Source organism: Dermacentor andersoni, chromosome 11, assembly GCF_023375885.2.
Source record: "Dermacentor andersoni chromosome 11, qqDerAnde1_hic_scaffold, whole genome shotgun sequence".
NCBI classification, from domain to species: Eukaryota; Metazoa; Arthropoda; class Arachnida; order Ixodida; family Ixodidae; genus Dermacentor; species Dermacentor andersoni.
The window spans coordinates 66,931,509-66,957,274 of NC_092824.1; the positions used below are offsets into that span (position 1 = coordinate 66,931,509).

At 46.7% G+C, this 25,766-nt stretch overlaps 1 protein-coding gene across 1 annotated transcript in view; it reads right to left on the minus strand.

Annotated features, from left to right (window-relative positions):
• Positions 1 to 23,767, minus strand: part of LOC126518373 (zinc finger SWIM domain-containing protein 5-like) — a 54,438-nt gene extending 30,671 nt beyond the window's left edge. The window contains exons 1-3 of the mRNA XM_050168239.3: positions 23,401 to 23,767; positions 6,246 to 6,342; positions 954 to 1,081 (exon numbers count right to left, since the gene is read on the minus strand). Coding sequence (XP_050024196.2) covers positions 954 to 1,081; positions 6,246 to 6,342; positions 23,401 to 23,767 — 592 coding nt within the window. The remainder of the gene's footprint in view (positions 1 to 953; positions 1,082 to 6,245; positions 6,343 to 23,400) is intronic.
• Positions 23,768 to 25,766: the final 1,999 nt, after the last annotated feature.

Consider the following 25,766-nt stretch of genomic DNA (forward strand, 5'->3'; position numbering starts at 1 on the left):
CCTGTTCATAATGATTCATGCTGTGATTCACTGTGTACAAGGCTCCTGTGTTTAGACTAAAACATCACATTTTTATCAAAATCTACCTTCAGTGGCATCTACCACACTTCGTCACATTTTTTCCAGACAAGACATGATTTCAGCAAACTTTTGACTTCAGGTTCACTTAATGCCTTCGTGGTGCTGAAGGAAGTTTCAGCTCAGGGGCGCCTATCTAAACACATGGTAACAGACAAATCACTTTTTCTCAGCAATTACTGCTCCAAACTGGATGATATTTCTAGAATTTAAAAGAAAAAGTGATAATCTAGTGACTGCATGCAGCAAATTCTTTATTTAGGCCACTAATTTTTTTTACAAATACATGTTGTTTAAAACTGCAAAATTGCGAAAACTCAAGTAGTACTCAGTTTACAACTATGTAACTCGGCAATAAAAAAAAGACGATATCATATTTCTTTAAACTGCACCTAACAACACATCTAAGCAGATAAAATTGATGTGATGTATTATGCAACACTCTAAGATATGCCACTAAGCTGTGAATAGGACTTTTGCAAAATCCTTGTACGCATTGTAACAGTTTTATGTAAGCTGTAGACGTGTATATAAGATTTGTCTATTTCAGATTCTCTAAGTAAGAGATGCAGTTTGCAGAACTGCGATATCTATTTTTGGTGCATAGTTTTGTAAACCTCTTGCTTTTATTTTTATGAAAGTTACCGACTTTCAGAAATTTTTGTAAAAGAAATTCAACATACTACGTAAAAATTCGGCTCACCAATGTTGCTAAAACATGAATCTCTGTCTCAATTGCAACAAATTCCATTCAAATCAGTTAAGCAGTTGTCTCGTGAGAGCATTTATGTGTTTTACATGTAGTATTCAAATATGGAAATTGGCACTGGCCCCAAGCTAAAGCTTTCACTTCAATGGCTGCCCTGTTGGCTCACCTGAGATGGGAACTCGAAGCCGGACGCTGTCGGCATTCCGGATTCGGTAGATGGCCAGGGCCACCACATGCTGGCACCAGAAGATGTCGTGTGTTTCGCACGTGCATGTTACCGAGGTGATCTTACACCTGAAAGCAAAGGAATCATGACTGTCAGTTACTCGCCAGTGACAAATAGCACTACGTATTCCAAGCGAGGGCTAAGCTCAGTCAGATCACGATGTAGCTAACTCATTCAAAAGAAGTGGTTGTGGTTAATGCGGTGACAAAAGTGAGTGCCACATAAGCTTGCATGACACAATACACAAACAGCCAGTATATGGCTATCATGTAAAATAAAGCTTCTAAAGACATACCTATGAAACCTGCATGTTTGCCTCCATAAAGTGGAACTAGTGCATGGAACTTTGTCATACTAGATGAATACTGGCAAGTACCATACACAATGCACCAATGTGCGACTGTGGCCTTCAGTTAAATGCAATTGAGCTAAGCTTCTCACTTGCTTCAAAGGGCAGTGGCACTTTGCACCTCCTAAAGCTCTTGGATGACAGGGCTTCCCTTTACTTTATTATTTGTACTTTGGGTGAGACTACTATGCAAGGATGGCTATTACATGAGACACATGGTATTCAGCACAGTAAGTATCTAATGTGCACTACATAGAATACACATACAGCACTGGTATACAGTACACCCAAGCACAAAAATATTCAGAGCACAGAAATCTTGAAGAAGTTCAATTCCCTCACTACTTGGTCTCTCAGCCTGGTGTAGTGGCACATCAAAGCTAATCATACATGTTCATGCCCTTTGCTTCTTCACTGTGCTTCACAAAAGCGGCATGCTCTGCTGTTTGCATTTCATTCTTTGAGGATAGCCCATGTGTATTGCATACATAGGATCATGGTCTCAGTATGTAGTGTTAGTACTATGTGGCATTGAGTCCGAGTGCCCAGTATGATGATGCAGGGTGACAATATGCTACATGCACTGCTAACTAAGAGCCCCAGGTGCAAGGCACAGTGCTCATCTCAACGTCGTAATGTCTAGCGTATCATACACCCAAAGCAGTGTTTGATACCTCAAAATGCTGATTTACGTGCGTGAGGCTTAACACAATTTCCACAGTTGCATTTTTGATAAGGTGGAGTGAAGTTTTAGCTCTGAATATTTCTGCAAACCAATTAGCGATTAGTAGTTACTAAGTTTCAACTCAAATGTTTCATTGCTGTTGTTTTCTCGTAAAAATGTAACCTGCATGGCTAGAAATAAAGGAGAACAACTTGCTCCAATTGCCTTGACGTAGAACTGAGTTCAGGCATTGCATCGTTAGAAGTACTATGCTTGCACATTCCTCCACATGGCTCACTTATGCACCTTGAGGAATGCGATATAATAGACCTCCTTTCAATGTGGCAGTGATTACATGTTGCTCCCTTCTCGGGGCTAGCTCTATAAGAAGAGGCCGAGCTAGGGTTTACATGACAGGAGGTATAATGAGACAATCAATTGCATGTGTCCTTCCTAGTGTACACTGAGTTGCTGTGAACATGCAGCATCATGTCTCCCGAGACATGATGCCGCATGTTCACTGCAACATTTAGTGTCTGCAAAGGAGGCTTGCAGAATTTCCGCGCATTCTTCAGCCATTTCGGCAAAACAACAGTACGTGTGGAGTGATCAATGCAGCTATGCAAAGTTTTCCATGCATGTTCATGTGTTCAAAAACCTTCTGTTTTTCTCTTGCAATGTTTTATACCACTCTGCCCTTCCCCTATGCAATGTAGCTAACCGAGCAACATTCCAAATGACCTCCTTTAGTTTATTTCTCTATATGGCTGCGCCTGCTCTATAGGGACGACAAACAAGGTAGCTGTGTTGTACACCAGTGTTTTAGGTTCTGAATATGGTGAAGACTTCATCCTCACTTACCGTACTTACTCGAATCTAATGTGCACTTTCTTTCCGATAAAACGGGTCCGAAAATTGCGTGCGCGTTAGAATTGAGTACGATCCTAAATCTGCGCTACCATATCACCATCGGCATTTCAAAATGGCCGCCTCGTACGCACTTCGAACCTAGCTGCTGTAGCTTTCTCCATGTGCTCTAGTACGTCTGCTTAGGCAATGCTTCCTTTGGCTTAGGTTAGTGCACCATCCGTCTTCCTGTTTTCTGCGTTTGCTCTATCAGCATGGAAGTGCCGACTGCAAGGACATGCCGAGTTCATCACGGTGCCGCAATTAAAAGGAAAGCAATCACGTGTGCGGAGACGGACGGAAATCGGGCCACCATCACGGCCGTTCAGAGTTTCCGAAACTTGTGTGCGGGACTCACACAAACAGGAGAGGCGTTCTACAATGGCGGCTGCTACGTACGGCGCGGCCATGCGACCCCTATCTTGAAAGCGATCTGCGGCGGAGACAAGAGTCCACGCATCTAGGCGCACCGTGCTGCGTTCTCGTCGCTTAGTTCGCATCGAAGCGAGAGGCCACACAAAGGTCAATTCCCTCGCTCCTGCTACCACACTTCCTTACTCTAGTGTTTAAAGAGTTTCCGCGGTCATTACGTGTTCATGCTTGTGTGCGTGTGGCACCATGCTTGTTAATTTAGTTAGTAAGCGAATATTTAAAAGTTTATACGGCCGATAAAACTACTATCCTTACTTTTTGTATAGTTGTGTACTAATTTGCTGTCGTAATCAATGCTTCGCCTTTCGTGCAAAACTGCAACATTGTTTTTTATTTATCGCAACTTTAGTGCATTAGGAGTAAATCTTTGTTTTTTCCAAATCAAAGAAAGCTGTATTTCTGCATGAAAGAATGAGGTGCGCAGTACTGTAAAAGACTTTTCTTTCTTTAGGTCATGGCAAACGGGTGCACGTTACAATCGAGTAAATACGGTAACTGCTTTACATAGCTTGTTTTGATGTATTCATGTCCCCACCTCCCATTTTTGAAGAACTGCGGCAGCTTTCTCTCCTACAACAACCTCTCCTATGTGTGTGGCCAGAAGTGTAAATTTTTTTTTCTTGCTCATTATTTTTTTGACAATATTTCACTTTTATACAATTTAAGCTTTCAGCCTTTAATTTCTTTAGTTGCACTAGAAGTCTCTGATGAAAAGAAATGAGCAGGTTAACAACTATGACTTTCAGCCGCCTGCCAACACATGAACTTTAAAATTAGTAAATATTTCTCAGACATGCAACTGAGGGGAGAATGGAGGGGGGGAGGGGGAGGATAGCACATATTTCTGTTTAAAGCTTTCCCTAAGCACGTGCCTTTTGTAGGATACATACACACTCATAAAGGTGATTTATCTTTAAAAGCAACCCACAAGCAGTCATAACCTTGAAAAGCACAGACTGACAAATAACACATTGTCTTTAGATCACAGTGAATTTTTCAGTGACTTTTCTCTGGCTAATTTAACCTATTTCAGGAATTTCTCTGAATAATCTTCCAAAAAGCGAATACCCCTCCGACGTTTTCCAGATCGGAAGACTTTTGACAGCACGCAGTCAGTGAAAGAGGATTGGAACTTTTTTCACAAACAATTTCTTTTTCATAAAACCTGATGCAACACTAGTAAATTTGTAAAATGAGCCTAAATTTCCTAACTTTACGGGAAATTCGGGGACTTTTGCAGATGTGCTTTCGCTATCAGGAAGCCTTAAAAACCAGACGGGCAAAAAAATGTACAGCGAGACAAAGCCCAAGAGCAATTCCACAGATGCATTCTGTCGGCAACAACCAAAGGCCGAGTGCCACTACAGCATACAGAACAAGCAGGCATTGTGGCGAACATTAAAAAAAAGTGCGTACGCACACGCACACATTTCATTTTCACAACCACCATGTGCAGCATTGACCTTGTCTAGTCAATGCTATTTCCCAACGAATTAAAAAAAAAATGGAAACAATCTATTCGTACAACATTAAACAGCTGGCAACCTTCAAAGCATCTGGCTTTTTACGTTTCATATAAACGTAATGTCATCAATCACCTTTTCTTTCTTTTGCTGATCCGTTCAAGTTAAAGAACACTAAGTGACACACAGCACCAGAGCGTGAAAACAGATATTGCCACAAGCACTACACGACACTTCTTTCCGCAGGAATTCCTGCTGTTAAGCCCGCTCTCTTCCAGATGACGACCTCAGCATGTACGTCAAGGCAACGTACAGAAAACAACAGAACTTTACGACAGCAACGAATCAAAACTGCAGCCAGAAATGGAAAAGCAGTTCGACAAGGAAACAGCATCGAGCTAACTAAAGTGAGCGAAAAAGGAGGGATGCCCAAAGGTCTAGCAACGCCAAACAATGTTAACTCCGCCAGCAGGATACAAAACATGTACTCTCCCATCTAAGCAGGCCTGAAAACGTCAACAGCAGGGCTTTAGCAACGAAAGCCAGCTCTGTCTGACACGTGCACGCGAACATGAATTCATGCATCGCACCCGACAAAGTTTATCGGCTTGACTGCTTGCCTGAAAAGAGTCCAACTGCCCTGCACAATTCGCAATAAGCAGTGTCCAAGTTGAGCCCAATGAAAACCAATTAGTCGTAGCACCAGAGGAAGGAGAAATAAATGTAACAGCTACTTAAGCTACTTAATTAGCTTATGGAGGAAAAGTAGACCCTAGTGGATACTGCTGAGAAAAGGAGCTGGCAGTTGATCTTTGTGTAAACACTACAGAAAACCATTTTAAAAGTGCACGACTCAAAATATGGCGAGCTGTATTCCATCAGAGCATAATAATGTGCAAAGGATCCTAAAAAGTGAAATGCAAGCACATACTGGCTCCGCCTTTTTAACGAAGTCAGAGAAGGCCAGAATATGCATGCCTCACATCACTGATCTTTTTATTGAAATTAAAATAAAAGAAAGAAATATAGTCATCTATAAGGGCGAGGGCTACGCCTTTTCCCATAGTTCCAATGATAATAAGAAAAATCAAAGGTTGTGAAAAATATAGAGCGGAGTTAGATAGGAGAGTAAATTAAGCCCACATATAGTGTTAAGACACACTGGAACATACACAGCCCTGGCATGTGGGTGTATAATAAGTACTGAACATGTACACAGGGACGCGATACAATCCTATATAAACAAGCGTACAGATGAAGAAAACACAAGCCATTCTTCATTTGTGTGAATGGTGTGGGAAACTGCACAACTTAGTTCTCTCTCTCTCTCTCTTTCTTTATTTTTTCTTCTTTTCTGCATTAGGTTACAGCAAACAAAGAACAGCCTCACAATGAAAGGCCAGGACCAGAAGCCTCACCTGTCGAAACTGATAGAGATGCGGAACTTCTTTTCCGGCTCGGCAGGGTATCCCGTTCCAGGGGCACTGGGCGTCACACTGCCACTCAAGTGAAAACCTGCAGGACCCAGACACCCAGGGTGGCACGGTCAAAGGCATGAAACAAAATGCCTTTTGGGCAAACAGTTACTGAGGCTCCACAACCATCGCTGCGGCCTTAACACAAAACAACAGCACATGTGACAGCCATGGCCTGCACCTCATTTCCATATCAATCACCAAACAATTCATTTGTGGGGTTTAAGCATTTCAAAGCACCAGTGGAGCCGTGAGAGACACCACAGTGGAGGACCCCAGGTTAAGTTTGACCACCTGGGGTTCGTTAACGCGCACCGAAATCGAAGTACACAGGCATTTTTTTTTCCATTTCGCGTCTATCAAAATGTTGTTGTCACAGCCAGTAATTGAACCTATGATCTCAAGCTCAGCAGCAGAACACCATATCCACTGGTTACAAAACACAATCGCTTCAGTTTGCAACGAACGAATACAGTAAGACAACTGCACCAATACTTTGTTGCAGCATTACACAATGGGTTGCAAGTGATGAAGACCTCGGTTCCCCTAACGCATGGGTGGCAAGGTCTTCAGGTCCAGATTCTCATGGAGACTATGCCAAATTCCCCTCAGCGATGTGGGTTACACAAAGGAACACCAAGGGAGGACCGTTTCAGTTGCATAGGACAGCTTGTTAAGGAGTGTGTGACATATGGTTTTTGCACCACAAATGAAAGGCCAGTCGTCACGGCAGTGACACACTTACTCGAACACATTAACGGCAAAAGTGATACACTAATTAGCTGGTCTATCAGCTAAAAATTTTTTTTTCTGAATAAGCAGTGAAGGAGAGGTAGATAGGTTAGCTTCTTGGTGAATGCTGGTGGTATCATAAATTGATTTGGAATAAGTGGTTTGCTCAACTAAAAGCTGACTAACTTCTAATAAATTACTTCAGAGCATGCAATGCATTTCTTATTGAACACTGTCACGGCTCAAGGCATATTTAGACAAGTCTGAGCCTATTCTGTAAATCAATGTCACCAGTGGCCCCTTCATAAGCTGTTCACATGGCTGGCATATGTGGAGATTCCGGGGGAAAAAATGTCTGCACTTTATGCTATGATTGTTCCAATCTGTCTCCAATGCTTGAGAAGATGCACTGACATTGACTATAAGGCATTGGGTGAAATATACTAGTTTTGATCAAAGTGAGTGAATTCAGTCTGCAATGGTGATGAGGCAGGCAATTTTGAGCAATGTTTGGCATTGCAACCCACTCCCCGCCTACCCCTTCCCCCTCCCAACATATTATAAACAGACACAAAAGAGAAGAATAGGTTGAGCTGTATTAAAAGATTGACATTCGTTCTGCCGATAGCAATAAATAAGTAACTACATAAATAAATAAACAAGAAAAAAAAAGCAAAGATGAGAACTAAGGGCGTACGTACGGGTACAGTGTGCTAATACACTATTGACCCTTTTCGCAGTAATCCCGTGGGTGCTGCCATGTTTGATCGCAGGGTGACGCGTCCATTGCTTGCCTCAATTGCCTCCATTTCCTCTGTGCTTACAATGGGTGTGTATGACGCCAGTGCGGCTTAGTAAGCCTCTGTTTCGGGAAGTATCGTTGACGGTCACTGGGTGGACGACACAAGGCTTTGGCCACAGCTTCACAGAACATGCTAAAGAGCTTTGGAAGCTCATTAAGCTATGTCCAAGTGGTGCGAGCAGCATATATGGTGCTTGTTTTGAAAGAAAGGCTAAATATGTATTCCAATTAAGCTAACCAAACTTTCAACCCATGAATTGAATCAGAATTAGTGAGTTTTTCTCTTCGTTCTTTATTTGGAAAATATTTTGAAGCTGCAGCTTGCCTCACTTCTGACTAAGTAAATTTCCTTGGTGCGGCCTAATCACACGCGGGTGTGCTCAATTCCAATAGATTTGTTCTTGCTGTGCGCAAGGCTTGAAGCATAGCCGTTATGTACATTGTAATACCTTGAAGCAAAGATGTATTATTGCTAGTAACTCGCTTACTCTTGTGAACCATCACAAAACATTCAGCTTCGACCACTCGTGCGCTATCGGTGTAGTCCGTCATTTATAGTGCGTATATGGTGTGCATATATTCAAGTGTGTGCCCATTCACTTATTTACACGTTGGCGATAGAGTAGGCATAAGATTCCATGCCAGTTGAGGGTAGATGTGTTTACATACTGTGTGCGAAACATACTATGACAGGAAGTGGCGCTACTCTCTTTGTCATTGTTTAACGAGCGGTACTTGATCTTGCTGCCATTCCGGGGCTGAAACACCTTCTTTGAAGGTTAGCGATACAATGCTGATAAATGAGCAAATTTCTGTATCCTCGAAGAAAGCTGTACATCTCGAAGTGTCGGTAACATGTACGGACAGTTGCAGCAACGGTCTGCGAACTTGGCGACACAGATTTATTCCATTCCTTAATATGCCAGTCACTATTTTTGCAGCCAACTACTGCACACATCTTCAATCCACATGATTCAATCCGGCATGCTCGGAGCACAGTGTGCTAGCGAAAACTCGGTTGCATTTCCGACAGCTGATCACACAGAAGCAAGGTGGAAGCGGCAATGGTTTCGTATTTGTGCGCTGCTGCTGCGGCGACGTAAGGCACGCCACCGAAAGCACCACCTTGTTTCTTTAGAACAAACTGCTCTGCGAAAAGGGTGAATAGTACGGGTGACGATGCCTCCTTGAAGTTCCCACACCGACCTGCTGTGACTCATGAGTCATGATGTCATCTTCTCAGGCCTCGTTAAGTTTCCGTCGGTGTAATGATGAGCTAACTTGTACTTTAAAGGAGCAATAACCTGAACTTCGAAAGTTTAGAGATTTTTCACTGCACCACAATGAATCTCCCCCACTACCCCCCCACCCCAACACACACAAAAAAAGGACACCGAAATCAGTGATGTCAACATGATGCACCGGTGGAAAATTCAAAATGGAAGTTTGGTGCGCCTACACTCTCTCTTCTGGGAATAACCCTCTTACCATGAAATTAATGAAGATAATGTGTTTTCAACGCATGATTTATCATTAGAAACTAGTTAGCTGTTTCTTTAGTATGGAATACCATCACGCCCAACGTACCATCCTTTATTAGTTGTTTCTCTTCAGTGTCCATTTAATCACGCTGTACTTCACTGACTTGAGCAGTGCAGATCACCTCTTCCATAGAGCGTGCGTTGGCCTTGGCAATGACCACGAAATGTGTGGTAAATCAACAGCACCACAAGGTCGCCAGAAAATAAGGTCTGCCGAGTGACCTCGCACAAGCATGACGTTATCGACGTGGCTGGGGAAAAGAAAAAAATACGTGCAAAAAAAACAGAAATGTCCTAGAACCTAGACACGAAAAGCTGGTCCACGCAAAGCAAAAAAAAAAAAAAAAAAGAACGAAAGAGAGGCGCTCACTGATAGCAAGGTGTACCCACACAGCCCCTATGTAGCCACTATATAGGTTCCACCGATAGGCGATTCCGTGCGCTGACGTCACGGCGGCTGCGCCTATGTCAGCAAGCGAGCGAGCGAAAGAGCGTGAGGCGATAAGTGGCGCCTGGGCTGCCTGGCGTATCCCAGACGATATCGCAGTTTGCTTATCGAGCGTTCTGGGAGGCGCAGTCGGCGAGCGAGATTGAAAAAAAAAAAAAATGGGGGGGGGGGGGGGGGGGCGCTGCCGTGACCCTGATCGAGGTCCGAGTTGATTAGAGTCGTGATCAAAAAAGAAAAATAAAGATAACGAGCTGATGGAATCGTGCCAGCGTTTCGGAATGGCCACGAGTGTAACTAAGATTGCGACTGAACGTACGTTCTTCTCTCCACCAATAAAAGGCGCAACTGACGTCAGCATCGGCCGCCATTCGCTTTCTGACTAGAAGGGCTGGGCACTCTATACACACTAAAATTTAGCCATATGTTTGCGTTCCTACACAATCAGTGCGTTAATTACCTTTTATAGTGGGTCATTCCGAGCTGAGAAAAAGAAAATGATGAATATAACAATATGGTGGTTCGGCCATGCCATGACACGTGTAGCGAAATTCCCACTCCCCACTCAAGGCGCCTACAACAGTTAACATAAGTGCGGTAACGGATGCCCCAACAACGTTTGTTTCAGAGTTGCAAACAACTGCAAAGATTTTTAACACGTTAGCATTAGGAGGGCCAAAGTGAGGGGGAAAAAAGCGCGCGTGTGGGAAGCCAGTCACGTGATAGCAAGAAGGTGGCCCGAGACAGATGGGAGGTGCGACGTAACTTCTCTCACATTTCTATCGCAATTTACCTCTTTAATCGCCACTGATTATATATATATTTTTTTTTAATGACAGCAATCGACGCAGTGCCGCGGCTGCCTCTGTACACATATATTAGACGAATGAAGCAAAGAACGATATTGATTTTCGCAGTATAAAGGAAGGTTGCGACAGCGGGAATCCCCGCGCAACAACGAGAGTGATTTTGATCTTACAAAATACACCCTGTCGTAAGTGCACCTTGTGTTTGGAGGTCGCGTAACCAAGAGTTACGGAGACGCGGCACAATTGGAATGGCGAAGCGAGCGGCAGTGGTATAGTGTACTAGAATAATGTCTATGGGCACGTTGCAAGTGCTAGGCGGCGCCCTGTCTTTCCGACCCCTAGCGCCATCTGACGAATAGTTGCGCGAATGTGGTAGGATTACTCACGGCGTCAGCAGCCCGCGCTGCGTGTTTGGCGTCCTGTCAAACGGTAGCGATGGCGCGAAACAGCGTGCCGACATTAATTTTAACCGGGTTTCGGGTATTACAAGATCTTCATAGCTTTTTTAGGGAAAGGAATTTAGAGAAAGGAAGTCGTCTATTTGAAGTGGGGCACGTCTACGGCGTGAGCGAAGTGCTGAACTCGCACTGATCGGAAGTGACTGCTAGGTTTATTCCGCAAACGAAAAATAATGCACCAGCGAGATGCGTGAAGCTCAGCTTAAGTTATTTCGTTATCTATGGTGTGGACACATGAAATTATAGGCGACATTGATTCTTGAAGATCGGCGACAGCAGACAAATCCTAGCGGGGAGCTGCGATTGCCGTGCTGGCATCGCAGGGAAGTGCAAGGACGCCGCGGTAGTTTCCCTGTACATACAGGACGGCAAATACGAATCCAAAACATCTCATCCAAGAACGTGGGGCGTACGAACGACTCGTAAGACCTACCAGAGGTATTCTAACGTTGATCTCCCCAAACACAAAAAAGGGGATGAACTTACCAGTTGTTAGACTACGCTGGGAAAATATTTTCGCCCAAGTTACTGGAAGTGCGATACTTTTATGTTGCGATTTTTCTGTGCGTCCAAAGGAGGTTCCAATAAACCACGTTGTCAAAAATTTTGGTGATCTCACCTGCCCCTTCGTTGATATGCTGGGCGCAGAAGGGTGTATGCCAGCTCAGCCGGCTGCAACCCCTCCTTAAATCTCTCAGCAAGCCCTAGCGCTGTTTGAATGGGAGAGGATTGGGAAAGAGTTCCACATCTTTACTGCGGTATAGTGTGGGAACAAACTACTTTGTTTGCTGCATATCCTGGTACGCACTGCAGGCAGTGACGTAGCAAAGGGGGGGGGGGGGGGGGGCGTGTGCTCCGGGTGCAAGGGGCCAGTGGGGGGGGGGGGTGTCATATACGTCTGGAGACACGCGGAAATTGTTGATATCCTCGCCTTCCTCAAATAAACCCGGGGGAGGGGAGGGGGGACAGAAGACCTATGGGCCCCGGGTGCCAGACGACCTAGCTACGTCACTCACTGCAGGTGTCCCGTTGCTGCCATCATTGCTGTAAAAGCAAAGAATTCAGCGTTATAACGCACTTGGCATAACGCCGGAACATAAAACAGCTTATGCCGTCGGACGAGCGCTATCCAGTGTTGACGCCGTTCTGGTTCATATGGTCGGCTTGGAAACCTGTAAAACTTTGTTCCTCGTGAGTTGGTGTACGTGCTGTTGCAGCCCACTACTCAACAGCTCGGATTGCACTTCGGCATTGCTCAGAAAAGGCAACAGCTACGCGCGAAACAGTGCACATACAGGCTTTCCGAACGCAAGCGAGCCGGTCGTATCCTGCCGGTTCCGCGCTCGCCGCCGCGAGGGGCGCCCTAGTCGGCGCGGGAACTACGTGCGCAACCTGCCTATAGGCAGTGGGAAGCGCGTTCGCTTTTGTGGCGAGCACGCGCTCTCCCTCGCGGTCGTCGACTGAGATCTCTTTATCATATTTGTCCGCGCGCGGGGGGGACATCGTACAGTTGCTTAGTTGGTAAGATAACCTTTATCGCAATTTATGCGCGGCTTCTACAAACCTTCGTGTGACTGTCTCGTCGTTGTACGTGCACACATACATTGCTACTGCCATCAGTGTGCGGCTTCGCTTCTCGGACGAAACAGCGACTTCGTTTTTCCTTTTCTTTATTTATTCGCTCTTTCGACACGCATCCGCTCTGGTCAATGCATTCCTTACACGCCTATACTCGCGGACAACTTTCTGTGGCAATGAAGGCGAAAGCTACGGGGGCAGAGCGCGCACAAGTGAGAGCGCTTCTGAAAAGAGTCCCGCGTTTTCGTCCACGGTAGTTTAAGCTGGGGAAGGGAAAACGTAAACGCCTTACTAGCAACAGTTAAGCAAGATAAAACACACCACTGAATGTAAAAGTTCACTTATTTTGAGGCTTTTCAATTCCGCGTCTGGGCAAACGCGAAACCGCCGCATGTGAAGCTGCGTCGATTCAACGTCTGTTCCGAGCAGCCAGAAGCACTGTCAAACGCTGGCGGACTACTTGGCGCCGTAACGCACGTGCAGCTGCCACGCGCCCGTAGCTTTCCCGTCACACAGAAAGTTTTCCGCGAGTATAGAGAGTTCCAACTACAAGCGCAGCCTCCTAGGAGGTTCAATCGAGCTGCAATTACGGTGCCGCGTACGTTCCTCCCAAAATGGCACGTGCAGCAGCATTTTTATAGCGAGACTCACTGCAACGTTTCGACATACACCTGGTGCCTGTATGGATATGTTCTTTAGCGCCGTAGGATGGACACGACGTGTAGGAAGGATGTAGAGACAGGGGCCACCAGGAATTCGGTGTATGTACAAGGCGTCTCTCTCTCTCTCTCTCTCTCTCTATAATAATTAGCAATAACATCTTTTTAAGATCAGAGTGTACGCGCTCAGCTCGTAGAAGCTGCATGATGACTGGCGGTGTTCGGCGCAAAAGATACTACACCGACCATAGATCAAGAATGTGCTGATTGAAGGTTAGCTCCATGCGAAAATAAAAACCATCCAAACTGACGTTCCGACGTATACGGTGTATAGTAAAAAAGAGTGTACAGGAGCATCGATGCGTGCAGGTCTCTTGTGACAGCAAAGGCGGCATTGTTGCGATATTGTTGCAGCATTCGATGAACATCGAAGAATATTGCACACCTTGTCCGCACATGGCTTGGTGAAGCGGTGAAAAAAAGAAAAACCGGGAATTTTCTCAGGCATATACGCAGGAACTTGACTCGCACGAATGCCGTAACCAAGCAAAATCAGAAGGGAACAGAGGCTTAAGGTTAAAATACGTATATTAACGGGCGCACTAAACTAGCCCGAGCCGTTTGTCATACCCACATATATGCCATGGCTACGGATACTGTCCTTTATAGGTCAAGAGGAGCGGCCACAACGTAACAATTCCATTCCAAAACACTATCTTTTTCGTGCTTCGCAGGTGGTATGAGCGGTTACCGCCGCCCACTTTATCACCGGATTCAACCGGCCTTCGTGAAGGGTGGATGAAAAGGAGGGAGTAGAACAGAACGAAAGGAATGTAGATGGTGCGGTAGAAGTTCTCGCGCTCAAATAAAAACCCCATAAATATGGCTGCGCAAACTTATGTTACCTTGATGCGTTACATTCTACATGCACAAATATATATATATTCTTTTTCGAAAAGTCAACGTTTCGCGCGAATGCCAGCCTTGAGTCGCTTCGGAAATGACTCGATGGCGGCACGGAAGTAAATAGTCTCCGTATAGTAATTCGCTTCATGCTTTCTTCTAATGCCCGACGAAGAGCAGCCAATTACGGCGAGGATCGAGTAGGGCAGACTGCTTTTTAACACAGATCAGGATGAGTTTAGACTAGTGGTTTCAGGACCGGGCTTCTCGGAGGACATTCTTAAGCGGAAATAAAATCGAGTTTTTCGTGCCCGATCGTTGCGCCACCTTCGTCTCGCGAGCCGCGGCGGAATCCTGCCGAGACGTCCACTGGCCGTTTCCGAAGCGCGATTCGGCCCAAGGCAGGACCCCCTTCTTCGGGACATCTACCGCGTAATATGGGCTGTTCAATTTGGCTCCCTGTTCCAGTAGAACCAGCGGCCATCTTTACATCAAAAATGATTGCCCCAAGGGATCACCACCGATTGAGGGCGATCGAGCAACTCTTGAGGCAATCCTTCCACTGACGTTGGCTTCTTTTGAGGCTTCCTGTCTCAACACCCTATCGCGTTTTTGGTGGTTTAAAGACTGCTCGACATTGAACACTGTCTCGTCCGTGAAGAGAATTCCGCGTTGGCGAGCCGTACTGCCGAAGTGTTTGAGCAGGTGCTTGCATCTTTCGTGTGCCCAACTGACCCTTTCGTGTGCTCGGCGAGCCTATGAGCTTTGTGAACCTTTCTACTTGTGCAGCTTCTCTTTCACAATTCTTCGGGCCGAACACTTAGAAATTCCTTTTGTTTGGGCCATATGGCTTTTTTTTTTTACAACTGATTTCTGGAGAATACGGGAACCTTTGCTGCACACTATTACATCGGCCCACCGGCCCAGCATTTGGCGCCGCACGGATATCCAACACGGGGTCAAACCTGAGCAAGGACAACGTTGGGTTTATAGGTCAAGCTATAGATTAGGCTTGGTCGAGTTACGTTAGGACTAGGTGAACTAAAGGACATGCTACCGCAACTAAGACGAAACCCGCACGTGTCGTCGTTTTCGTTTCAATCTGTACGTTGGAGCGGTAAACGTGCCCTTCAATACATATCAACCAGTACGAGTTCTCTAGGTTTGGTTAACTTACGTAGGGTTGGGTTAAGGGTACACGAATATCTGATGCACGATCAGGACAGCGGCGGCTCCACGTGTAACCTATAATTCTAGTGCATCTTTAGCTTACTGCGGTACAACCAGGACTGTGAATGCCACAGTCCGTTCTCGTACATGGTGGTGCCCGTTTCACATTTCTTCGGGAAAATTTTTTTTTTACTAGGGTCTTTTCTTTTACTAGACGTTTTACTAACCACCCATACTTTGAGACGGCAGTTGTAAGCCAAGAAACGGGTATGGGAGACATCTTGTACGCTCAGTTCTACACGCTTGCAGCACACAAGTGAAGGTAAACATCAAGCGCGAGAAGCACATGGGACAGCATGCTGACTAACGAGTGCCAAATTTTAATTAAGAACGGTAGAATAAACACAAAAGGCCAACGACGATGGTGAGTGAACCTGGGCAGCGGCATGTTCCACTATGCATATGCTCCAGAGAAGAAGGGGACCCGATCGAGGGGCTCGATTTTTGTTAATCGCGACCACATAAAGCCAACAGACAATGAAGCCATGGGAAGGCATGAGGAAAATTATATGCAGTTGAAATTGAAATGCAGAAAATAATGAAGGAAATTCCAACTCCGCTTGGGTTGCCTATTTCTTACTCTCTCTGCGTTTTATTGTAAGCCCTACCGATAGCATCCTATACGAAACTTTGGGTTTGCAAACCTCCATCGACCCTGTCGTGGCGCACATGGCTGGATCACCAAAGCGAAATGTCCCAGGTTCGATAACGGTTGCGATTCGTTCTTCTCATCGGACTTTCACATTTTGTTCTATCATGCTCATGGCCGCATGATGATGATCAGTTCACGATGCGAACGAGACACAGCTTGCCTGCAGCTCTACTTGGAGTGCGCACGGACACCTTTCCACCAAGTCAGCTCCTTCAAGAAGACGTGATGACGTTCATGTCTTCTTTTTGTTTTTCATTTAAGTTTGATTGTTTCCTTGTAGAAAATCATGAGCCATTCCACTCTGTGAAGGTCGTTGACCAGCGAAGCTGTTTAGCACACGACACGGAGGTGATTCATAATTTTGAACAAAGGTAGGAACTCATTTATTGTCTTGACGGGTGGTCATCGTGATGAAAGGTACGCACACTCGTTTATTGTCTTGATCGGTGGTCATTTCACTCGCAACTGCAATCACATTCTCTGAAATGTCAAGCCAATGCACGTACACCGCTGGGTTGTCGGTTGGGCCGGATCGGTGTGACATCGCAAGGGATATAACACGGAACGCGTAAGCCACTCCCTTTTCGGTACCGACACATCCACATTGAAATCATTGACAATGACCAGACGGGTAGTGTCATCGCAGCTAATTCACGCAAAGTGAGTAGCCATGAATCTTACGGGACTATGAGTCTTTGCTCACGGGGGTGTGAACCACTGCTCAAGGGGGTATGAACCATTGATGATGACAGTTTTCGACATGCGGTTCTGTATGTTGTATGCGTGATTAGAAAGAATTTAAGCACTGTTCGCTTCACTCGGTCGAGTGCTTGTAGCCTCTGCCTTACGGGGCTATGAACCATTGCATTCTCTTTTTTTTTTTTTGCCGGCTCACGTGAGCAGGAATGCTTACGGGGTATGAGCCATTGATGATGATAGTTTTTGTTCACGGAGAACACAAATGCCTGGAACCCTAGCCATATACAGCTTCGCTGTAAAAAGGGAAGTGCAACTGAATGAAAGGGTAACTTGACACCTGTAGGAGCCGAACACACAACCTCCGCATTACGCGTGCGCTGCACTTCGGCATGCTAGTTCTAAGCCCATCTGCCCAACTTTAGTGTCATTAAATATGTTTTAATTGTCACTCCTTGCTGTCTGTAATAAGCGCATGATTGTAGCATTTTGAAATTGTTTCTTTTCTTTTTTACCATGCAGGATTTCTCTCTTTCTTTTTTAATCGCCTGTGGCAGATAACGCCCCCCCCCCCCCCCCAATTCTATCTAATCCTTCAACTTTACTTTACAAGGGATCGCACTGGTTTCGAGACATGCGCCGTCAAACTTGCGGTAAACATGCGCTGTTAATTGCTCCACTTACTTTTAAACAAAACGTCGTTTTACGCACTGAAGCGCAAAAGCAACTGGACCGCCAATGTAGTTTGGTGAGAATTCGTTCCAAAACTGGATATGCCTTGCCAACTCACCGCGGCTACAATTCGTAAATTACAATATGTGACGTAAAGCAACCAAAAAGTTAATGAGCGATTTCTTGATAATTCGTTGATTATTCATTTCGATTTGTCGCGCTAGTAATGCCCGCGTCTTCGATTATTCCAGCTCAAGGACTCGAACTGTTATATATGGAAAAGACCATATTAAAAAAAATCTGTTCTAAAAAAAAAAACAAAGAAAACACCCCGTATGACATTTCTTATTGAAGGTCTCTCGTGCTCCTCTACGTCTGCAACCCCCTTATGTTCCAAACGTCTTTCGCTTCTGTTTATCGGGACCATGTTTACCCTCTCATTATTGCCTTAAAAAAAAAAAAAAAAGACTACAGGGCTTCGCGGAGAGCAACAGTATCTTCATCGTGTTTTGGGGGTATGCTATCTCTCGCGTTCTAACAAGTGAGTGAGTGAATAAACTTTTATTTGGTCCAGCAAAACGCGATAAAACGCTCACTCGGCTAATCCCACGGCGTGACTGACAGATCTAGTCTGCCGGCCCGATCGCGGGCGCGCTGGAAGGCCAGGATTTGATCCTCAAAAGACATACGCGCAATTGTCTCCGCATTATCTTTTGCATTCTACCCAAGAAAACCTCTTCCTTCTATAGTTTCGTGTTCTTAGAGGGCTTGCCCTACAGCCTCAATAATAACTGCACTGACTCTCGATTTGTCGTAGCAACACTGCCTTCTGGACCTCCCTCTTCCCTATTCTACCGTTTTCCAATGTTGTCTTATTTTCCAACCGGCGAGCATGCCATTTCCCTCAATTTCCATTTAACGATTTTTTGAATGTGCGATAGATTTTGTGCTCGCAAACTACCTTGGCCTTAGTTCATTCACTGATCCTTTGTGTTTAGCAAAGACGTGTGCGAACATTCGCTATGCTTTCGATCAACGAATCGAATGTTGAACCCACGAGGTTCATTCCGCGAATCGCACGTATAGTCGCCGTTCATAGATCCGAATGTTTCTCGAATACTTCATGACGTCAATTCTAAAGAAGCTACTACTAACATTGATGTACCACAGGGGTCCATATTAGGTCCCTTACTTTTCCTAATTTATATTAATGACTTGCCTAGTTGCCTCTCTTCATCGAAGTGCATTCTGTACGCTGACGAGACCACTATGTTTAGTTCTAACAATTGTGTAACAACGCTAACAATTAATCTAAACGAAGATCTCGTGAAAATTTCCACATGGCGGTGTGAAGTTAACAAGCTGGAGATTAACCATAATAAGACCAATTTTGTCGTCTTTGCCTCCCATCGGCGATCGCCTGAGCTCCTTCAGTCTATTTCCATCAACAATCACCTAATCACTGCAGTTGATCATTGCACCTGTTCAGGTGTGGAAATTGATCGCCACCTTAAATTTCACCTTCACATAGCTAATGTAAAAAAAGAAAATGGCATACGGAATACGCGTTTTAATCTAAAGCACGACCATATTTCTCATCTTCTACTCTCACGTCGCTTTATTATGCTTTTGTTCATTCTCATATTGACTATTACATTGTATCACGGGGAAACACTTATAACAGTCACCTAACTTCGTTGCAAGTCATTCAGAATCGAGCTATTCGCCTAATGACATTTTCACCTCGCAGCATTAGCGCAAGTCAGCTGTTACATGCACATAATATTGTTAACGTGACTGATCTTGTTAAATATATCCTGGCCATATTTATTTTCAGGACATTATTAAACAATGATATTCCAGTAACCATCATACCGAACAGATCCCTAACATAAACAATACTAGACTTGAAGGCGATATGAATTTCATTTTATTCTTCGCTCGCACCAACTATGGTAAGCAGTCATTACACTTTTCAGCTTTCTCTTTCTGGAACCCATTACCATTTCTTTTAAAATTGGTCAAAGCTCACAGATTTCGTACAGAACTTAAGCACTTTCTTTTAGCTTCCTCCGACTTTCCTATTTAAGTGTAGTATGTATTGTATTCATAACTTTCCTTTTGTTTCTATATTTATCCCCCGCTTTCTTCTTTTACGTTTTTCTTTTTTTAAGCTCCCTTTGTAGTTTCACCTTTTGTTGACTGATCCGAAGCCTTGTTATTGTTTAATCCATTCAACTGCTGCTTTTCTGTTCATTTGTGCCATGTCTCCTAAAAACTTTTATTATCGTAAATTTTACATGTTGCCCTTGTTTGTATCATTAATTCTAGTCATCATGCACAGGAGGTCGCATTTCAGTTTCTAACTACGGGACCTCCTTCTGATTATACTTACGTAATTATCCCCATTTTTGTCATGAATAAAGTGATTTTGATTCTGTACACGATAAAACGCGAAACTGAAGCGCCTGGTGCGATATTTGGGGAAACAGCAACCTGTGCGCCCTCGTCGGGACAAATGTAAATATTTTTTCATTGCAACGCTATTTGATATACGGGTTGATCATTTTTCAAGTAATTTTCAAAAATCGCCTCTTGCAGATAACTTTTTGTCCGTGAGCCGGATTACTCAGAGAGGCGGGCATTACGCGCACGAGAAACCGAACACATCCAACTAATTAACAAAAAACCCGCTAATTAACTTCTCGATTAATTACGGCACACATTGGAATTTACGAATTGTTGCTGCCGAGTTTGCAAAGGCGCATACAGATGGAACGAGTACTCAGGACGACATCAGGTGAACTTAGAACGAATTTCCAGAATGACACCAATTTTGGAGACATCCGCCACGAAACTCGAAGCAAAAAAATGCATCGCAGTTGCACTTTTTTCTAACGAAATGCCGATCATGAGGCACGCCGTCGTGGGGAATGGGGGGGGGGGGGGGGGGGGGGCGACGCCGGGTTAATTTTGGCCATCTGGAGTTCCTTCCTTAATGTGCCCCCGATGCACGTTACATGGCCACCTTTACGTTCCGCCCCCTTCATAATACGACAGTGATCGAGCCCGCGCTACCTCGTGCCCACGAGTGCAACGCCACAAACACTTAATACCGGGGCGGTGTGATATTGTGCTCACATGTGTGCGGGTTACTGCAGTACGCTACACAATATTTAGGAATTAGTAATCCATCTTGTTAGGTCAAGTCCGATGCACTGTTTCTACGGCTGAAAACAGGTTGCAGACGTAGACTCTTGCGATCTACTGGCACGTACCCGCCATGAGGGATTGGCCAAAAATCGGGTAGGTTACAGTGAAGCGTAAAATAAGTCAAAATTTTACAATAGGTAAGCTATAATCGAAAGATAGAGATTGTAGAGCCTGCACGATTGTGTGCTGCGCTATCTTTTGGGCAACTTTTTTTTTTGTTTTATTCTATCGACTGCGAAGACTTGAAAACGGGCACGATTACAATCAAGGCCGCCCGTAATGAGCGCGCAGAGCCGTCCCAGGCGGACCATTCCGCCCATCGCAACAGTGCAATTTCGACGCGAGAGGCGTTTCTGTTTTATTTCCTTACGTCACCAATTTCCACGAGCGGTCCAGCGCCCAACAAAAGCCGGGCAGGGAGCAACAGGGCAGCCTTGAAAATCGCCGATTCGAGATGGCGAGAGAGAGAGACAAAAGCGGAGGGGAAGAGAGAGACCCGAGGCGTGCCGAGCCAATAACAATAAAAAGTCCATTACGTAAACTTGGCTTTACGTAAACTACTTTCCCTCTGACCCGCGATACGCTGGCCGCGTATCTCCGACGCAATTTTATGCCTTCCTTTAGTTCCAGCCGACGCTCCGCCGTTATTTGGGAGCTCATCCTAAATGTAAACGCGGCTACACGAGCGCTTCGTGCTAGCGAAAGACACGAAATCACTCAAGTGAAAAAGAAAACGAAACAACAGTCGACTTTGAAATAATGCGGGCTGCATTTTTAGGCGCAACAGTCGAGATTGGCGTTTCAGCTCCGTGAACGCTTACTAACTCCCGGGTACCGTCGGCGCAACGAGCAGCTCGTCTTTTCCGCTTGAATGCTAGGTTCGTCGCGTTACGTAAGGTACTTTTCACGGTCGGAAATGACAAAAAAAAAATTAAAGAAAAAAAGAAACGGACGCATACTTTCCTGCCCGTTTCGTCGGCTTTCTTGCCGAGCTATTATTACTTTCCTTTTTTTTTTTTTTTCGTATTCCGAACGCTCCCCGTGATCCCTGGGGCGGTATTTTCTCTCGATGTTGCATACGCTTCTTCCAGCAGAAGCACGCAAAGCCGGCGCGTGCGATGGCGCGATTTCGATCCATCCCGTCGGAGAAGACCCGCATATACTTTTTTGATGTGTACACAGCTAGCGTTGGTCGAGGCGGCGCGGGCGGGCTTGCACATACACAAGCACGGTCCTCGTATTAAAAATGCAAAAGGAACGAAGCTTTGCTCTTTTTTTCTACCGCCGCTAGCTCTGCCTTTCGCCGAGCTAATGCCGTAACGCCGCGGGTTGCTAGTAGCCCTGGGGAAAGCTTGCCAGCAGACGAAAAAGAAAGCTCTGCGCCGCTGTAGCAGACGACAGAACTCGGGACATGCGCGCTGTTAGTTACTGATGAGGAAAACGAAGATACAATTTCCAATTTAAGATACATACGACCGCAGCACAGCAAAACGACATCGAAAATTCTCTCAAATTAGTCAGAATCGGCATCGGGAGTTCAACTATTTGCAAACGCACAGGCAGGCGGACTAGCAGAAGACGCAGACGAAAAACGGTCGGCGAGCGAGCCGTGCTCTTTTTTCTCTTCCGCACTAAAGTGTCGCAGAAAGCAGCAGAGAGGAACGCACGAACAAAAACCAGAAGAAGCGCTCTACGGCGCTACAGAAGCGAGAATAAAAAAGCATGATTTCATCATGTTTACATTTTGATGAGCCGTCGATACGGAACGGTGAGGCCTAGCAAGGGCTATAGGAGCCCGAGCAACACCGGATGCACGACGACGTCGACGAAATCGCACTCGGTCAGGCGATAAAGAAAACGAACGACGGCTTCCTCTGCGTCGGTTACACGGACACAGGCGCCTACGTGCCAAGGGTTTCGCCACAGGGCGCGGACGGAAACGCATCCCCTCAAGTCGAACTAGGCCTAGCGCGGGGCGAAGCGAAGCGCTAGCTGCTCCCCCACGCGCCGACGACAGCACGGCCCCCCTTCGGCCGGAAAACATAAACACGATGCAAAACCGAAACAAGAAGGCACGGCGCCCGTGACGCAGACGACAATTACCACGGGACGGCATTTTCGGCCGCACAATGCAAGTGAAAAACGCAAGCTGGTGCTTTTTTCGGGACGACAGAGTGGCGTCGGATAGCGCTGACCGAGGCATTTCGAGTGGCGATATCAAGTGGCGTGGAAAAAAGCACGCTCGGCGCCTCGGGGGGTGAAAGCGGTGGGGGGCTCCCACGGAGCGCGTCGTCGGAGTCGGGCAAACTTCGGTATCCGGTCGCTCGCGGACGCATTTTTTGCAGTGGCAGCCGAAAATGACGCACGTCAGATCACTTTCGGGCTCTGCCAAATGAGGGCGGCGAAAAAAGCGGGACGTGATCAATAATGGAAACGATTAAATTAGCCGCCGGGGCGGAGGGGTGTCACAGCCGCATAGACTGGTTCGATCAAAGACGCCTTTGCCCGCGGCACTTTTGTTTACTTTGGCCCTCCCACGGCCTATTCCGACGTTGGCTACGCCTAAGAACGATGCATCGCTGATCGCACTCACCGCGCAACACAGTGCACTGGAGCGAGGCAGCGGGCAACGGAGTGAAAACATGCACGGCCAAAAAGCCCATTAGGCAAGCGGCCTTTGTTCGGTGCGCCGTAGCGTGTACACTTACCTACTTGCAACACGTTATCGACACACCCAGCCTCGTACAGCTTGAGGCCACGGTAAAAGGGAAGCTTCTGGTAGTCACCACAACTATTGGAGTCACTTGATAAAGACGAGTACATGCAAATATCCCGTTCGTTGCGGGGAAACGACCAGAAGATGATCCTGCGTTGCACGGGCTCAGGTATCCTGTTGTAGCGTTCTTCGATGCGCTGGAATGGGATGTGCTGCGCCACCACTTTTGCACACACGTCCAAGAGGCTCTCCGGCTGGCGATGTCCGAACAGTTTCGGCTCGAAATTGGACAATCTGTCGCCCTTGGCGAGGCAATTTCCACCCACAAAAGAACACGACGGCCTGAGCGCCGTCGCCATGTTTGAAACATCTGATATAAGCCGGGGACGCACTGCGCATGCGCGAGGGGTTTAATAACAATACAGCACCTGCGTGGTATTTACGCGGGACTCGCTATCCTCTTCGTGGGGCCGGGGGCTCCCCGTCATTGGCATCGGCTGCGGCGTCGGGCCCCTCGAGGAAAAGGGATGAATCATCGGAGCAATTCACATGTTTTTCATTCAAATGTGAGGCGCGGCGTGTGAAGTTTTGGCTGTCATTTTGCCAGCTCGGCCGCGCCGCTCCGAGCGAAATGTCCCTTCCGGGAGCACGGCGGGCTTCAGCTCCGCCCCGCGCCGTGAGCAACTCGCCGGAGAGAGTCGAGTCGAGGCCTAACGATGCTCGGCATGCTAAGGCCGGCCCCGTGCACGAAGTCGAGGCGAAGCCTAATTCGGATAATCGCCCCGCTGCTCGCAAGCTCCCCTTTCCCCGCTGCTGATTTGGCGGCGTGCATTTTTGTTCTCGGACCGGCTCGGCTCGGGGTTTCGATCCGGCGCTGCTTGCCCGCCGCTGCTTCGAATCGTTATTCCGTCGTTGGACATTGATCCTGCTGGCCTATCTTTTTTGGCTCGCTCGCGAGATGAGAGGGAACCGCGCGGGGCTCGTCAGAGCTCCGGGGGAATTTATCGCTCCCGTGTTGGCACATACCGCGCCTCGTATATTCCGCGGTTCGCTTCTCGGACGCCATACATTCAAGCACGCCGATCTCTTTATTGTGTGCGCTTCATTTTGTCGTAGTTGGCCACCAGCGTCTTTTTTGTTGCCCTCTTAGGGATCCCTTGCTCGCAGGGCAGGTGGCACAGCGAGGCAAGCAGACGCTGTCTGATCAGCGCTGCGTGTTCCGCAACGTAGACAGTTATTTTCTGCGCTCCGTTCCCATATGCCTGCATGTTCGAGTTTTGTTCCGTCCTTAGTATGGACGAGACAAAACCCGCCACCTTTATTCGCAACGAGCCGAAGGGGCGACATTTTTTTTAAAGAGCGGCATCTGTGATTGATGCAGACGATATTTTTCCGCCCGAGCGCCAGTAGTGGTGGAACAGCGCGTGCGCGAGTTTTCTTTTCGTCTGCTCGAAAGCTGTAAAAACGCGACGCGCCTTTCCTCTCCTAATTCGTCTTGATTAACTGGCACTCACACGAGAAAGAAGAGGCGAAACGCGCATCGCGCACGTGTCCTCGACGCAAGAGAAAAATAAACGAAGAAGCCTTCGCTCCTAATGTTACACACACACACACATATAATACACATGGAACACACACGAGTCAGCGCGCAGAAAAACGCGCTCGAGTGCCGTGCAGGCCGTGTGCGTGTTGTAGTGGTGGGGGGGTGAAAGTGACCCCGCCCACTCGGCCTGACAGGCACGCCCACCCTGCGAGACAGGTGCCGCCATCTGGCGCCGCCAAGTGCACTTGCGCCCCGGCGGCGTTCCCGGCCGTGACGCCATTGTGACGTCACGTATGAGAAAGAGGAACCGCGGGGGCACCAGGCACGAACTACGGGGGCAGCAGCATTCCTTTCGCTGGGTGGAAGTTTTTGCGTCCACCTTCTTTTTTTCTCTTTGGCTTCCTCTTGGCATAGGACGTTGCCTGTTTCGTTAGAAAGTACTGGGCGGTTTCAAAAGCTTGCATGCGATGAGCCTCCGCGCGTCCCGCGCTGTGTTCTCTTTTATTTAAGCTGAATTCACAAAGACGCTGTGTTACCAAACACAAAGCTTCATGAGCGCGGCTTAGAGGGTCGGGCTTGCATCAGAGCGTGACTCAAAGCTCGTTTTCTTCGCTCCCTACGGCTACTCCCTCCTCCAGATTGTTGCTCTCTTCTTTTAGCGGCACCGTCACTTTGTCCTTTTGTAGGCGCTCGCGTCGGTGCAGCTCCCGCGCTGAGGCGCGCGCTCGGGCAAATCGCGAGAGCTTTGTTCTAGCAATTTATGCTCGCGCACGCGCGGTGCCGGATTTGTTATGCCACAAACAGTGCGGGACGAG